General features: G+C 43.8%; 1 protein-coding gene across 1 annotated transcript in view; it reads left to right on the forward strand.

Annotated features, from left to right (window-relative positions):
* svep1 (sushi, von Willebrand factor type A, EGF and pentraxin domain containing 1) overlaps positions 1–14,508 on the forward strand; it is a 107,204-nt gene that overhangs the window by 19,094 nt on the left and 73,602 nt on the right. The window contains exons 2-3 of the mRNA XM_080486365.1: positions 11,394–11,649; positions 12,876–13,052. Of these exons, the coding sequence (XP_080342491.1) occupies positions 11,394–11,649; positions 12,876–13,052 (433 nt within the window). The remainder of the gene's footprint in view (positions 1–11,393; positions 11,650–12,875; positions 13,053–14,508) is intronic.

Consider the following 14,508-nt stretch of genomic DNA (forward strand, 5'->3'; position numbering starts at 1 on the left):
ATTAAAGCAAAGACACTGGCAGTTTGTACAGTTACATTACCTAAATTGTACTCGGTTATCCAAAAAAATGTACTGAAAGGTTGACTTCAAGTACTATTAGCATAACTACTCCACGTTTTAGTTCCTTTATAATCTGTATTTAATTGTAGTGTCGATAAAAAGCTTTGAACTCACAGTGCGTGTGGACTTTTAAAACATTTCTCAAACAAGCTAAATGATGAACACATTTCCATATATAGAAAGTTTATATATTAACGTGCAGCTCTAAAGCTGATCGAAAAGAAGCAAATCTCATTTAATCCAACTTGTGATTAATGAATCTTCGACAAAGATGGAAGTAGATTAAACAGAAGTGTAATAAAGCAGGTATATTCTCTGGGAATAACATCACTTTGTTGGCTACGAACATGGAAATTAAAAAGGTTTTAATTAAAATGATGGAGGCGCTGGGAAGTTACTCATGATTTAAAAAGTAGAGTCATTAATTAAGTATTGACTCGGTGCACGTTGTCGTGAGTCACGCCTAAGACGGTTCGCACGATTACATTTCAAGTGAAAATGCAGCGTTTCAGAAATGTCTCGCCGTCACACAGCGATGTTTATAACGAATTCTGTACGTGTTCGTGGGAATGTCAGAAACGATGAAAACGATGTTGGTTTCATGCCACTAGTGGGCGCTCCATAACGTGTCAGTGCAAAAGAGGGAACGCGTCATGAGTTTCAATGCAGGTGTTTCCCAGCAACACAGTATTTGTATTTTTGTTCGTTTTCCCGGAGAACGATGGTGTGCGACGTGGTTTGATTTACGAGGAGCTTCTGCAGCCGGAGAGCAGCAACACCCGGAATATGTCCTCCTGCTCAACCGACCTCCCAGCTCCAGCTTCCTCCTCGATGCTCCGAGGTCTAATATAGTTTATCCTACCATCCAGGCGCCGGGTCCAGAACAAACACCAGAATCAATTTTTTTTATTGAAACCCTTTCATGAATTTGCAATCAGGACGTCTTCGATTCCCCCGGCCCGAGTGTGAGGAAATCTGCCCCTGCAGCCGCTGCCAAGACAAACGAAGCCCCCCGGAGGGGAGAGCTGCACACTGCAGCAACAAGACTCGGCATAACAAAGCAAAGTGCTGCGTCCGGCGGGGCTCTGTGGTCGGCGGGAGGTCTGGGCGACATGGGAGGCGACGGTCCCCACGCCGTCAGCAGTCTTGAGCCGGCCAGGAGTCGGAGCTTCTCCACAATGCTGAAGTTGTTTATTTCAAAAGCGAAACTCGGGGAAGGTGCCGTGGCTGCGCTGCACTCGCCCAGTGATGGATCACGAGGGCCGGTCGGTTCTGGATTAATGATTCATATCTCTGTACCGAGGCGTGAGCCCGAGAGTTTTATCAACCCGATAAGCTCACCGGTTCACTCCTGCTGAGTGCGAGGTGAGTCAGCAGTGAAGAGTGTTTTGTTTCACTGAAACATCGTGGACTCGGTGGAATCGGCTCACTGACTTCGAGTTAGAAGACTCAAGAGAAACACAGCCGACTCATGTGACGCCCTTCGTGGTTCACAAAGTCGAAGTAATGGAGTCACAAAAAACGGAAGACTCAGATGAGTCGGTTGAATCAGCTCAATTAAGCAAACTCACACGGAACACCGCAAAACTAAAAGACTTCGATTGAAAGGAAACACCACTGAATCAGACGGCTTTGGTTCACCGAGTCGAGTTATTGGACTCACAGAACCGGGAAAGATTCAGACGAGTCAGTTGAATCAGTCCATTAGACAGGCTCAGACTCACATGACTCAAGTGAATCGGTTCTTCATGGACTTAAAAATGTTCAAATATTCAGTTGCGTTATTTGCAAAGTCAAGTAAAACACGGCTGATTACATTAAAAAAAGTAACAAATACTTTAGAATGAGAGTACTTACTCAGAAGTTTTCATTTTAAAGTGATATGTTGAGAAATTCCAAGCAAATGTTGCATCACAGAACTCGACATCTGTTTTGGTCCACTTGGCTCGCCGTCTCCTCGGGGGGGTTTGGGGGGTCTGGGGGGTCTGGGGGGTCTGCGATGTCAGGACAGCATGTCATGGGTTGACCAAGTGTATTATTTTGTGATTTACTCGTGTGATTCACTTCTTGGGGACTTTCCGTTCCCCGGAAAGCCAGAATAAATATCTTGCTAGTTTCACATTTAACCAGAATTGGACAGTGAGACTTTCCTCCGCTGGGTTTGATTCTTTTAAATTCTCATTATCAGAAAAAAGCTGAAAGACATTTAATGTTGATTCTTCTGAAACACATGGAAATGTACTTTAAAGACACTGTGGCCATACTGGCGGTTATATACGTTTGACATTTCAAAAAGGTATTTAAAGCAGATTTATTATCAATACCATGAAGTTACAGCAGAGGGATCGTTACGTCGGGTGGGGGGACTTGGGTCATTTAATAGACTCGGGTCACGTTGAGTCACTCGCTGAAGTGGTGCGGTTCATTCGAGTCCGTGTTAAGCTGTATGGTGGTAAAGTGGTGAGCGCTCACATGGCGAGACACGCTTCAAGTCTGGGTTTGGCTTTTCTGTGGGACGTTTGCATTTTCTCCCTGTGTGCTCTGACAGTCCACCCACTCAGTAATAAATAAATAAATAAAATAAATAAAAATCCAGACATAGTTAGACAGCCTCGTAAAAAAATAAAAATAAAAAATCACCTTTGCATGAAATTCAAGATGCCTCTGATTGAAGTCACGGTATTTACCTTCTCCTGAAGAGAAATGTTGTGGTTAAGCTGGAGTCTAGAAAGTGTGTTAAATGTGCTGTGTGTGCAAAATTTCAAGAACATTGGTTAAAAAAAAAACAAAAAAAAAACCCACCAGTAATGAGATTATCCCGTAACCACAGTCTGTAACTCTAAAATGTGACATATGAGGAAAAGCATGCGACAGATGAATGGTGGTATTGAGCCAAGTAGAAGTCCTAAAGAGCACATGCAGCAGATTGGGAGGCTCTTCATGTCGTCCCCAATTAAATATTCAAGATGTCAAACACAGAAAACATCAAGTCTCAGTGACTCCGAGACACTGGACACGAGTCACCGTGTCGAGTTAATCCGACACCGCCCAAAACCGCTCGTGCTTTTCTTTTTTCTTTTTTTTTTTCATCTGTCAATCAAACCGTCTCGCCTCATCCAAATTACCCAGAAGCCTTTGCGCGACTGGACGGGTCGCAAACACGAACGGTGTTATGACAGAAGCCGTCAAACTAACGTGTCTGGCAGCAGGCGGCCTGTCCACGCTCTGTCCTCCGTCCAGCCACCTTCCTCTCGTCCTGCTTCCTCTTCACACAGGCCGACTGGAGTGAGGACTTTTAAATGATTAGGTAGCAGCGAGTGAGGCGGCGGTTGCCAAATTGGGAGCAATTTCCTGTAATGGCTCTCTTGTTCTAGGAATACTTCTTCCATCCTTAAAAATGTTGCCAACTGCCGCCCCAAACAGGTTGACAATTATCTATGGAGCGCCTGCTCGGCTTCAGAACCGTCCTCTGTGGTTTTGGGAACATTCACTCTGAGCACAATGATTGATGAGTGATCTTCTCTTCAAGTCAGACCCAAATTAAACGTCTGCAACGGCACATTATATCTGCTCCATAAATCATTTGTTCTTTCTTCTTCTTCTCTGAACAAGAAAACTAAACATAAGTTAACAAGCATTTGGAGATTCTGCGGGGGTTCCAGCAATGAGCCCGTATCTTATTAGAATGAAAAGCGACAAAAATAAAATAAAATAGGAATTTTAACCTTTTCAAAGAGTCGCTTTCTTGTCTTCTATTAGCTGGCAGTCTTACTGTTGCACTACTGCACATCCCTCATTATATTGTCTTAAATTAACAGTATTGATGTGCTTCCTTACTGCCACCTGCTGGCAAGGAAGGGTGTCTACATTTCTTGAGCAACCAAGAAATTTCCGGCGCAGACGTTCAGCAACTTGAAATCATTTCCAGTTTTAAATTATTTTAATTTTTTTATTGAAATTAGCCAATTTTCCACGACACACCTGACGATCTGTCACGCCACAGCGGTTGTTGTGTTTTCTTTTTAGAGAAGCAACATTTTTAAAACGATGTCCGTATACACAGAAACGCTGAAAACAGTGTCGTTTGCACGTCGGGTCTTTAGCGGGTGCTGTTGTTTGTGTTTTCGTAATGAAACCACACACACACACACACACACACACACACACACACACACACACACACACACACACACACACACACACACAGAGAACAATTGCAAGTGCATTAGCCGGTTTTTTTTTCAAAAAGTTGTGCTTTCATGTGATATTGCGTCGACTCTTGGTGGCGACTGCTCAAAACCGTTGCACCTTTTTTTTTGGTTCATTTTCCGAAAGTGGACCAACACGTCACGCCGTGAGGAAAGCTGCTCGTTCGTGGCGCCCTTGTCCCAAATAAAGACTAAGAATTTAAAAAAGAAAGCTCATCCTGAAAACTATACACGCCTCCAATAGAGCGTGATAATAAATAGTCATGTGACCATGTATGGATACGCGCCTGCAGCCCGTCATTACTCCAACAGCGCCCACTAGTGGCCCTACATGCTTACCTACATCGTTTCCAGTGTTCCTGCTTCACCACCGTTGTCCAGCTGCTGTCTGCGTGCTGCTACGTCACCTCGAGCACTGAGTACTCGGTGTCTTGCAGATTTCACGGCCGCTTGAGGAAAACCAACTGACTCTCAATGTGTCAGAGCCGCTGAGCGAAACCAGAGTTTAGGAAAGTAAAAGTCGGGGGAAACAAAGATGATGTAATACCAATAAATATGTGTGCGAACACAGAAGAAAGGGAATCGGACAAAAAGGAGGAGGACACGAGCTTTACGCGTCCCTCCGAGCCAAAGCGTCCGCCGTGCTGAAGCTGAGCGGCCTTCCCAGTTTGGTGGCGTCTGATGCAACAGGCGAGCAAACCTGAAGCATTGTGGGACGGAGCGGCTGCAGCAGGAAGCGACGCGGCCCGCAGTTTATCTCAAGCATCCGAGGCATGTGTCCCTGAGACGTTGCACAATCCAGCGGCGGCGCAGAGCGAGTGTAGCTGCGTGTTAACGCGTTGTTGTGCTTGGGAGCCTGCAGAGCTGCTGTTGTTATTCTGACCACCCAGGCCAAGAGCAGATAGCCTGTCAAAACAAGCGCCTCCACTTTTCCGAGAGGATGCAGTCGGATGTGCTTTTCTTTTTTTTTTTCTTTTATAATCCTCGGGGAATGCCTGCAAATTAAGATTTCTGGGGGCTTGTGATGGTTGATTTCAGCAAAGTAAAATCCTTTTAAGATAAAAGCAGGTTTACCTCAGTGGACTGGACACGACACGCTCCAGTGGATTTTATAAATCTATCCTCCTTTTGTAACTAATACATGCAATACATTTTACTGTGTTTAATCTTCAGTAAGGTTTTATTTTATTATGATATTTATTAGTTTTCTCTGTTTTTTGCTCTGAATTTTTATCATCTGTGTTTTTGCATATTGGTACATGTAGTGTTAGTTTAACTTTTTAGTATTACCTCTCTCTCTCTCTCTCTCTCTCTCTCTCTCTCTCTCTCTCTCTCTCTCTCTCTCTCCCTCCCTCCCTATCTTTGTCTTTCTATCCCTTAAAATAACTTTTTTGTATCTTTGTGTCTCTGAATCTTATCTTGATTGCTCTATCTATCTATCTATCTATCTATCTATCTATCTATCTATCTATCTATCTATCTATCTATCTATCTATCTATCTATCTATCTATCTATCTATCTATCTATCTATCTATCTATCTATTGTTAATTTCTATCTCCATGTCCAAATATCTTTCTACCAATATCTTTCTAATGTCACTCTTTTCTTTATCGATCAATTGATAATTAATCGCTCCATCTTTATTATTCTTTTTCCCTAATTCTCTTTATTTCTATCTGTTTGTCTTTCTCTCTCTACTTGTCTGTCACAAAGACATCGATACCTCTCTGTCAGTCTCTCTCTCCTTTTTCTGCCTCTCTGTCCATCTCTGTCTTCCTCTCCGTCTATCCAGCTCCCTCTCTTTATTTTCAATAAGGCGACGTCAGAATGTGAAACGTCCCTAAAGCCACCGACTGACTGAGCTTTGAGTTTGATCTGGATTAAATCACATGTATTTAAAGAAGCAGAAACAAAAAGAAAAAAACAAACAAAAGGTGTGCATCAGGGTCAGGAGGAAGAGCGCCGTTATTTGGAGGAATGACTTCCACAGAGACGTTGGTGTCGTCTGCGTAAGTGTTTGTATTGGATCGCCTCTGCATCGCCGCAAACTGAGACAGAAGTGAATCATTGAGCCGCTTCACTTGGATCCAGGTGTTTGTTTGTGCCTTGATCAAAGCCACAGCGGGGAGGCTGACGGAGGGGGGCTGACGGAGGGGGGCTGACGGAGGGGGGGGGCAGCATGCTGCTAATGGTGGCGGTGGGGTGTTTCCTCATTTCGCATTCTGGATCGCTGCCACGCATATATGAGCCTTTGATTAGCAGCTGGGTGCTCTGGCAGCGTGGTGAGGTGTGGAGGGGTTCGCCGGTCTCTGGTGCCAAACGCATCCAGGACGCCGGCTTTTGAAGCTCTAATCACACAAACATCTGTTTGGACTCCGTCATCGGTTCAGGTCTTTATTTAAATTCATCAGCGTTTGGCTGTGACCGGATGTTCACGGCTTCACTCCACCGCCGCGCCGGTGCACGCTGGGTTTTCTTGTGTGTTAAGGCCTCGCCGAGGTCCAGTGTGAAGCGGCTGTGGTGGTTTAGGTGGTGTTGATATCTGCTTAAGATCTGTGGTCTATTTCTGGTACGGAGGGACGTCTGTGGCACCGCCAGGCTGCAAGGATTCACCTAAAGCACATGATTTACTGCCGTTGGTTGGTTGGTTTGTTTGTTTGTTTAACAGGATCGGTTCATTACTTGTTGACGTTTTCTGGTGGAGATTCGCAGACAAACATGAGAAGGAAGAAGTGGTTTGATTTTGGGGAGGCATCCGGATCATGTTCTAGATTCAGGATCCAGAGGAAAACTCCCAATTGTTTGAAATGAAATGAGATTGTTGATGTTCTGAAATGAACGATCCTGATCACATTCTGGATTCTAAATCCATAAAGTCCTGAGAATAGAAGCACAACATGATCCAGACAGAGAAGTGTGAGTCAATGTTATAGATAGATTTATAGAAAAGCGGCAGAAATAAACAGATCCAATATGTTGTAATTAGTCCATATCTATAGAAACACAAATTCTTTAGATATTAAAACTATATATTTAAATTAGAATAAAGACTTAAAACAAGATGAGAAGTATTACTGGCAGTGACCCTCTTTCACACGACTCTGCTGAATGTGTGTTTATGTTGTGTGAGAGAGAGAATACAGTTTTCCTGTGTATTAAAACGAAGCAGCAGCTCCACATATGTCTTCCTCCTCCTCCTCCTCCTCCTCCTCCTTCCTCTTCCTCCTCTGGAGATAGATCCAGCCCTCTCACCACTAATCCCTCCGGCCTGTGGCTCGGTGCACTATCACCACTGCTGTGACAGATCTCGTTGGCTCTGAACCACACACACACACACACACACACACACACACACACACACACACACACACACACACACACACACACACACACACACACACACACACACACACACACACACACACACACACACACACACACACACACACACACACACACACACACACACACACACACACACACACACACACACACACACACACACACACACACACACACTGTCCCATGGCTGCCTGCTTATTATCTCTGAGCTGGAGCGACGCCGACACCAAAGGCTCGGCCAAGTGTGTAAATGAACACATGCAGGAAGTACATCCTCAACGGACTGCTGGGGAACTTCGGTCTGTGAACGTAGATCACAAATATTTTTAAAGGTATAAAAGTCACTTAAACGGTCCCATCAAAACATATAACATACCACAAATACACTGAGAGCTGAAGAAGACGAAGCTAAGCTGATTGCTCGCACTACAAACAACTGATAGACAAGATCTTAATATTAGATATCAAAAGGAGGTAAAATATCTCATAGATATATCATTTAAAAATGTAGGTAAAAAAATGTTTAAACAAAAAATACGTTAATAATGATAAAAAAAGCTATTAAAAGAAAATATAAATATTCAGATAAAATGTTAAAATGATATAAAATAGCTGTTAAAACGTTCAGTTATTTAATATCAGCGAATAAATGTGTTAATGATGCTGATAGCATCTTTTGGAAAAATGCCCCCAAAAAATGATCTAAATGTGTTTTCCTGAGTGAAATAAAAACCAAGCAAAAGATTATTTTAAGCACGTCAGTACAGGACGAGTAGATTTTGACTCAGCAGATCTTCAGTTTTCACTTTCTCGCCTCGCTCATCAACATCTGTCAGGACGAGTTCAAGAGTTTACAGAAACCAAACGACACTGTTTAAACCCAGCTGTTGTAAATGTCTTTATTTTTAGATATGGCGCAGTGAAAAGCGCTGAAATGATCTCACTCCTTTGTCTTATAGTTTAGAAAAGATTACCATTAAAAAAAACTGAAGCCAGACTATAAATGACTTGTATTTGCCATAAATTTTACAGCTTGTTGGCCGAGTTTCTAACACATCTGTTAATCTTTGAAGCCCCAACTATGATGTTGTCTTCCTTTTTTATCCCCTCATCTTTCTAGAATAACAGTTTCGTCATTTTATCAGGGGAAATAGGTTCACATGAGCAAAAGCAGCTGTAATTACTATATTATTATTATTATTTATTGCCCTTAACTTACTAATAAATAGAATTTAAAGTCCTCCGCCGATAGTCGACGAGGCGATAATAAGACAGAACAAGTGGGAACAAAGAAAAAATGTAACTGCAAGAGAATCATGAATTCAAAGCAACATATGGGTGATTCTCAAAATTAGAACACAAAGGATGAAACGATAAAACTGAATTTTAAACTTTATGATAAGAAATAAAGGCATTTTAAGACTGATGTTAAAGTTTTTTAAATGTGAAAAAAATAAATAAAGGTTATGTAGTTACATGACCCTGTTTATACAACAACAACAGAAAACTTTTATTGCATTTTGGGATGTCTCTATACAATGGTGCTCGGAGGCGCCGAAAACATAACATTGGGAAAACATTCCGACTCTGTATCCATGGAAACGGGAGAAAACGCAGCTTTTCTGAAACTCCCTGGCTCCGTCTCCACGGAAACGGTGGGAAATGAAACATTTTGAAAACGCTCTCACTCTGTCTCCATGGAAACGGTGGAAAATGAAACATTTTGAAAACGCAGTCACTCTGTCTCCATGGAAACGGGGGGAACTTTTCTGTTACAAAAATGGAAAAACGATGCGTTTTCTTTTGAAAAGTTATGTAAACGTGGCCAAAGCTGAATATTTCTTCTTGAATTTTTTTGTAAAAACATCATATGTTATGATAAAATATATGATATTAAGAGAATAAAGTATAGAAATCAATGGAGATAAAAGTTTCTTTTGACTAAAAGTAAATATTTAATGTTTCCAAAAAAATGATACCATGACCTGAAATAGATAAATAAATAAATAAAAGTAAAGACAGACATGTAATTCAATGGCTGGGATCTATCCAAGATAAATATGTAAAGATGGATCAATGTAAACTTTTATTCAATATAATCCAAACCCGATATGTAGTTTCTTAAGCTGAAGTAAAGCCGTATATTAGTCAGACATGGAGGTTTCTTCCCGTCTCCATCTTCCTTTTCCTCCTCGCTGTGTTTGTCTTCACATTGTCGCTGCCTGAAGTTCAGCCAATTAGACAACAAATCCCAGATCTGTGCCTCCTCCTCCTCTTCCTCCTCCTCCTCCTCCTCCTCCTCCTCCTCCTCCTCCTCCTCCTCGCTGGCCGGTCACACCCTTGCGTGTCTCCTCTCTCCTCATCTCTCGTATATCACAGTCTGTCATGTTAGGAGGAGTTTGTTTTTCCTCTCCTCTTTTCTCCTTCCAAAACCCACTGATTCTCCTCTCTGTACCCGGGAGAACTTGAAGTCTCTGTCATGACTTCATCTCCCACCTCGCTGCTCCTCCATGCATTGTCGTCCAGGCTTTTCCCCCCCGTCTCAGCCTCACGCTCGCTCTAAACAAAAAACCCCACACCCTTCCAGCTTGGCCGGCGCAGCGCAGCGAGCAGATGTTCCTGTTCCTCCGTTGAAAATAAAGATACGTTCCTCTGACTTCAGTGTCCTGTCTAATTGCATGTGGTGGCTTGTAAGTGGCGGCTATAGTTAGTCTGGGAGCTGGAGGCTGAGCTCGGTCTGCACTGTTCTCCGGTGGTTTTTCCACCGCCGGCCAGCAGCTGCACAGTCAGTACGAGAAATAATTACAATTGTAGAGTTTTCTCCCCCATTTTTTTTTTTTTGTTGCCCTTGTTGCCTGATCTGCTGATGTGGGGTTTTTAGGAAACCTAGAATTGAGGCCTGTTTTTAGTGGTTGTGAGTGACGTCCTTCGTTATTCGATTTAGTGGTGCGCTGGGCGCGCGCACCGGGACGGGCTGCAGTGGGGAACCTTTACAACACTTGTTGATGCGTGTGCGGAGGACGCTTCTGTCGCACTTGTCAACTTTTATTTGGTGAATCATGTTCGCCAAACTACAAATGACTGGGAAAGTCACTCTCCTGAAAGGAGGTGAAAAACCCTCCAGCCTCTTTCAGAACAATGTTGACCAGCCATATTTTCTAGTATATTTTCAAGTATCATGTTTTCTGGAGTATAAGTTGCACTTCTTAGTTATTTTAAGACGCCGATCTTGTGTCAAAAATACACTGGTACAAACCATCAGGGAGCAAAGATGTGTTTAGTGTGTGGTTCGTTTTGTGCGTACAGAGATTTGAGTCAAGACCTGTAAATGTCTTGTCTGTTCATCTTCCTCTTCTCACCTGGATAATCCAATCAGGATTGTTTGTTAATAGGTTTTTTGCTTTGCCCTGGGTAACGACTGGAAGGCTGCGGGACTTTCTTTTGGGCATTTTGTCTCCTTAACTATCCTTTATGACACACTGTTGTAATTACAAACACAAATCTGATTATAGACATATATATATATATATATCTTGCACATTCATAATACAGTCACTCACTCATAACGTTTTGCTGTCGGAAAACATCTGATAAACTTTGGTAAACAACATACAGGCATGACGGCTACAGACACTAGAATACAAAGCTGGACATGACAAGACTGGACGGGGGATATTGGATAGTCTTGCCAGGTTTGACTCTACAAAAAGACTGTGAACTTTAACAAACCGTAAAACGATTTGCATCTTCTCAACCAGTGTCTGTTTTTGTCTTCTCACAGCAAATCCTCCGCCACTCTCGGAGCAACGCCAGTAAGGTCATTTTCCTCATCACTGACGGGTACTCGAACGGCGGCGACCCCCGGCCGGTGGCGGCGGCGTTGCGGGAACGCGGCGTGGAGATCTTCACTTTGGGCATCTGGCAGGGGAACATCCGGGAGCTCCACGACATGGCGTCGCAGCCCAAAGACCAGCACTGCTACCTGGTGCACAACTTCGCCGAGTTTGAGGCCCTGGCTCGCCGCGCGCTGCATGAGGGTGAGAAGAAGTTTGTCCTACTTTTAAAGTCAGAATCTGGCAAAACATCGGTGATCTCACTCCGCGGCCTTAAGGTACATCCGATCTCACCCCCTTTCCCATTTCCACCGTTTAGAAGCACAGGGGAGGAGAACATCAGTATGTTTAGGAGAGAAAGGAAGTTGACGTGTCTTTGAAGCCTGAGTGCTCCCGTCATCACTCTCTGACCTGCCGGCAGTATTTCTTCAGCCAAGGTTAAAATATGACGCCGACTTAAAAGGAAGCGGATAATATTTTACACTGAATCTGACAACGTCCGTGTCACATGGTCACTTCTGTTCTGTGCTGCCAGCAGCCATTAAATCTCACTTGTGTGGAGATCGGACAGCGAAAGAGCCATTTTCCCACACTTCAGGGGGACTTCCAGCAATTTCGGTGGAAAGAATCCCAGTCATGGTTTTAAAACTTAATTATCATCAATAAATATCACATCCGAGTGCGGCGCTGAGTGTTCGCGAGGCTGTAAATCACACACACAGGTCTTTATGCTCCACACACTGTTTGAAATGGGAGACGTAGGTGCGGCAGTGGAAGGGGTGGGATGAGGCTGTGAGAGTGAAAACCAATGTACACATCCACCCCTGGTCTGCCACTTTCCCCCTGAGAATTGTGAGCCTGCCAGTCGACACCGAGGGCAACAAAACCCATACGACTCTGTCGTGTCAGGAGAGAAAAATCCACTTTTTAACAGATTTAGCTGACTGAAAGGCCCACAAGAGGTTTAGAGTGGGACATTTCCTCACAGGCACTCGCACAGCAAACACAGTTCACACTTATAAATTGTATTTTTCGTACAATTAAATCTACGGGCCTGCACAAGTCGTTGTGCTGCTATATTAGACATGACACGATGAACTGCTAATGCAGTAATGTCACACTTCTTGTTCCATTTCTTTGAAGAAGAAACTGCTGAAGAAAGTAATTTAAGTCGGTTTGCGGCTCATGTTTTGTGCGAGCTTTAATTTACACGTGACAGATGTCTTTTAGCTTGCCGCTCCTGACATTACAGCAGCTGTCAGGCTTAATCCTCAGAAACGATTTTTTTCCCTTCATTATGCACCTTTAAAGTGAAGTTACTGAGGGGGAAAATTACCCGCTGTCCGGTTGAGTCGTCCACTTTAACTTTCCGTTAGAAGGCATTAAAAGCTCTCTGTGTTTTTTTTGTTTTTTTTCAACCCTCCTGTCAGACCTCCCAACCGGCAGCTACATCCAGGAGGATCTGTCGCGCTGCTCCTCGCTGTGCGAGGCCGGCAGGGACTGCTGCGACCTGATGGCCAGCTGCCGGTGCGGCACGCACACCGGACAGTACGACTGCATCTGCGAGAAGGGCTACTACGGCAAGGGGCTGCAGCACGAGTGCACAGGTGGGAACGCTCACCAGCTTCACGCTTTCCCTACGTCGCCGTTATCGGTATTCGCCGGCACAGCGACGGGCGAGCGTTACAGTCAAACTCATCAAATCACCGAGATGAGCTCTGAACTCAGATGTCTCATCTCACGGAGAGTGCGGTTTGATTTCGCACGTTTTTCTGTGTTTTAGGCCAAAGGCAACGTTACAAGTGAAAACGTTTCATTTCTGTGTGATGAAAGCTTCACATTTACACGGCAACGTTTTGGAAACGACGTCCGTTCACACGGAAAAGGCAGAAACACTGAAAACGATGCAGTTACCATGCCAGGCCACAAGTAGGCACTGTTGGATTTTGTCGTGAAAAGCACAAACAATACACTGTGAATATTAACAATGGCAAGCAAGCAAACATTAGTATGAACAGACGATGACATTAGATTGTTTACCGCAGCCGCAGTGCACACGCACAGTACCGGCGGGTTGCATTTTCAAAAAGTCACATTTTAGAGGCCGTTGTCAAAAATTTGTTTTCAGTGGCTCTGAGCACTGTTGTCATGGAAACACCCCAGAACGTTTTCTGTTCCTACTTGAAAAGTTTGGGTAAAGTAGGTGTTGCCAGTTTATTTAGGTTATGACATGAAAACATAACCAGTATTTTATCTACTAATATATAACTGCGTCTCAAAAAGTTCCTTTTGCCCACAGTTTACTGCAACCATTTCAGTTCCTTACACATAAAGTGAAACATTTCAAGCATTATTCACTTAATTGTTCATCGCTTTCGCTCATAAGTGACGGAAATCAACAATACAGTATCTTAAAATATTATATTTATCATGATTGGGGTTTTTTTTCTGTAAACAGGCACACATTACGCACTGAAGGGTTCTTCACTTTAAAACGTTGACGTGTAAAACTCAGAAAAGCAATTTATTTGTGTTTTTCTTGAAACTTCAAATCCCATTTTTTGCAGTTTTATCAATGTGTAATCTCAGCTCGAAGTACTTGGCATGGTTCAGACGGATGGAATTCTTCAGTTAATCGATCTGGTTTGTGATTGGATTTGGAGTCATGCCAAGTTGTGGCAGCTCTGCACGAGAGCGGCGATTCCCAACCGGTTGCTCCCGATACAAAGGAAAGTGAAGCAGCACGTGGAACTGTGAGATGTCTGATTGAAGCTCCAACTTTTCCCAGTTTGAAGTGGGACCTCTCCGATCTCCCGCCGCTCATCATCTCCCCACGGGAACTCGATCTGTTCCCAGAGACGTTCCCGCCCTGAATCATTTCCTCACAAACGGACATCGCTCAGTTTCTCACTCGTTCCGCTTGTGGGTGGAAGTTAAACAAGCAGCCTGTCGGCTCGACGCCACGCCGGCCGTCCGCCGGCCCGGATCGTTATCAGTGAGCCCGGTAACGTGGCGCAGGGCGGGGAGCTTGAACACTCGTGTGTTTGTGTGTCTTCACATTCG

Source organism: Lipophrys pholis (assembly GCF_963383615.2).
Source record: "Lipophrys pholis genome assembly, chromosome: 18".
NCBI lineage: Eukaryota > Metazoa > Chordata > Actinopteri > Blenniiformes > Blenniidae > Lipophrys > Lipophrys pholis.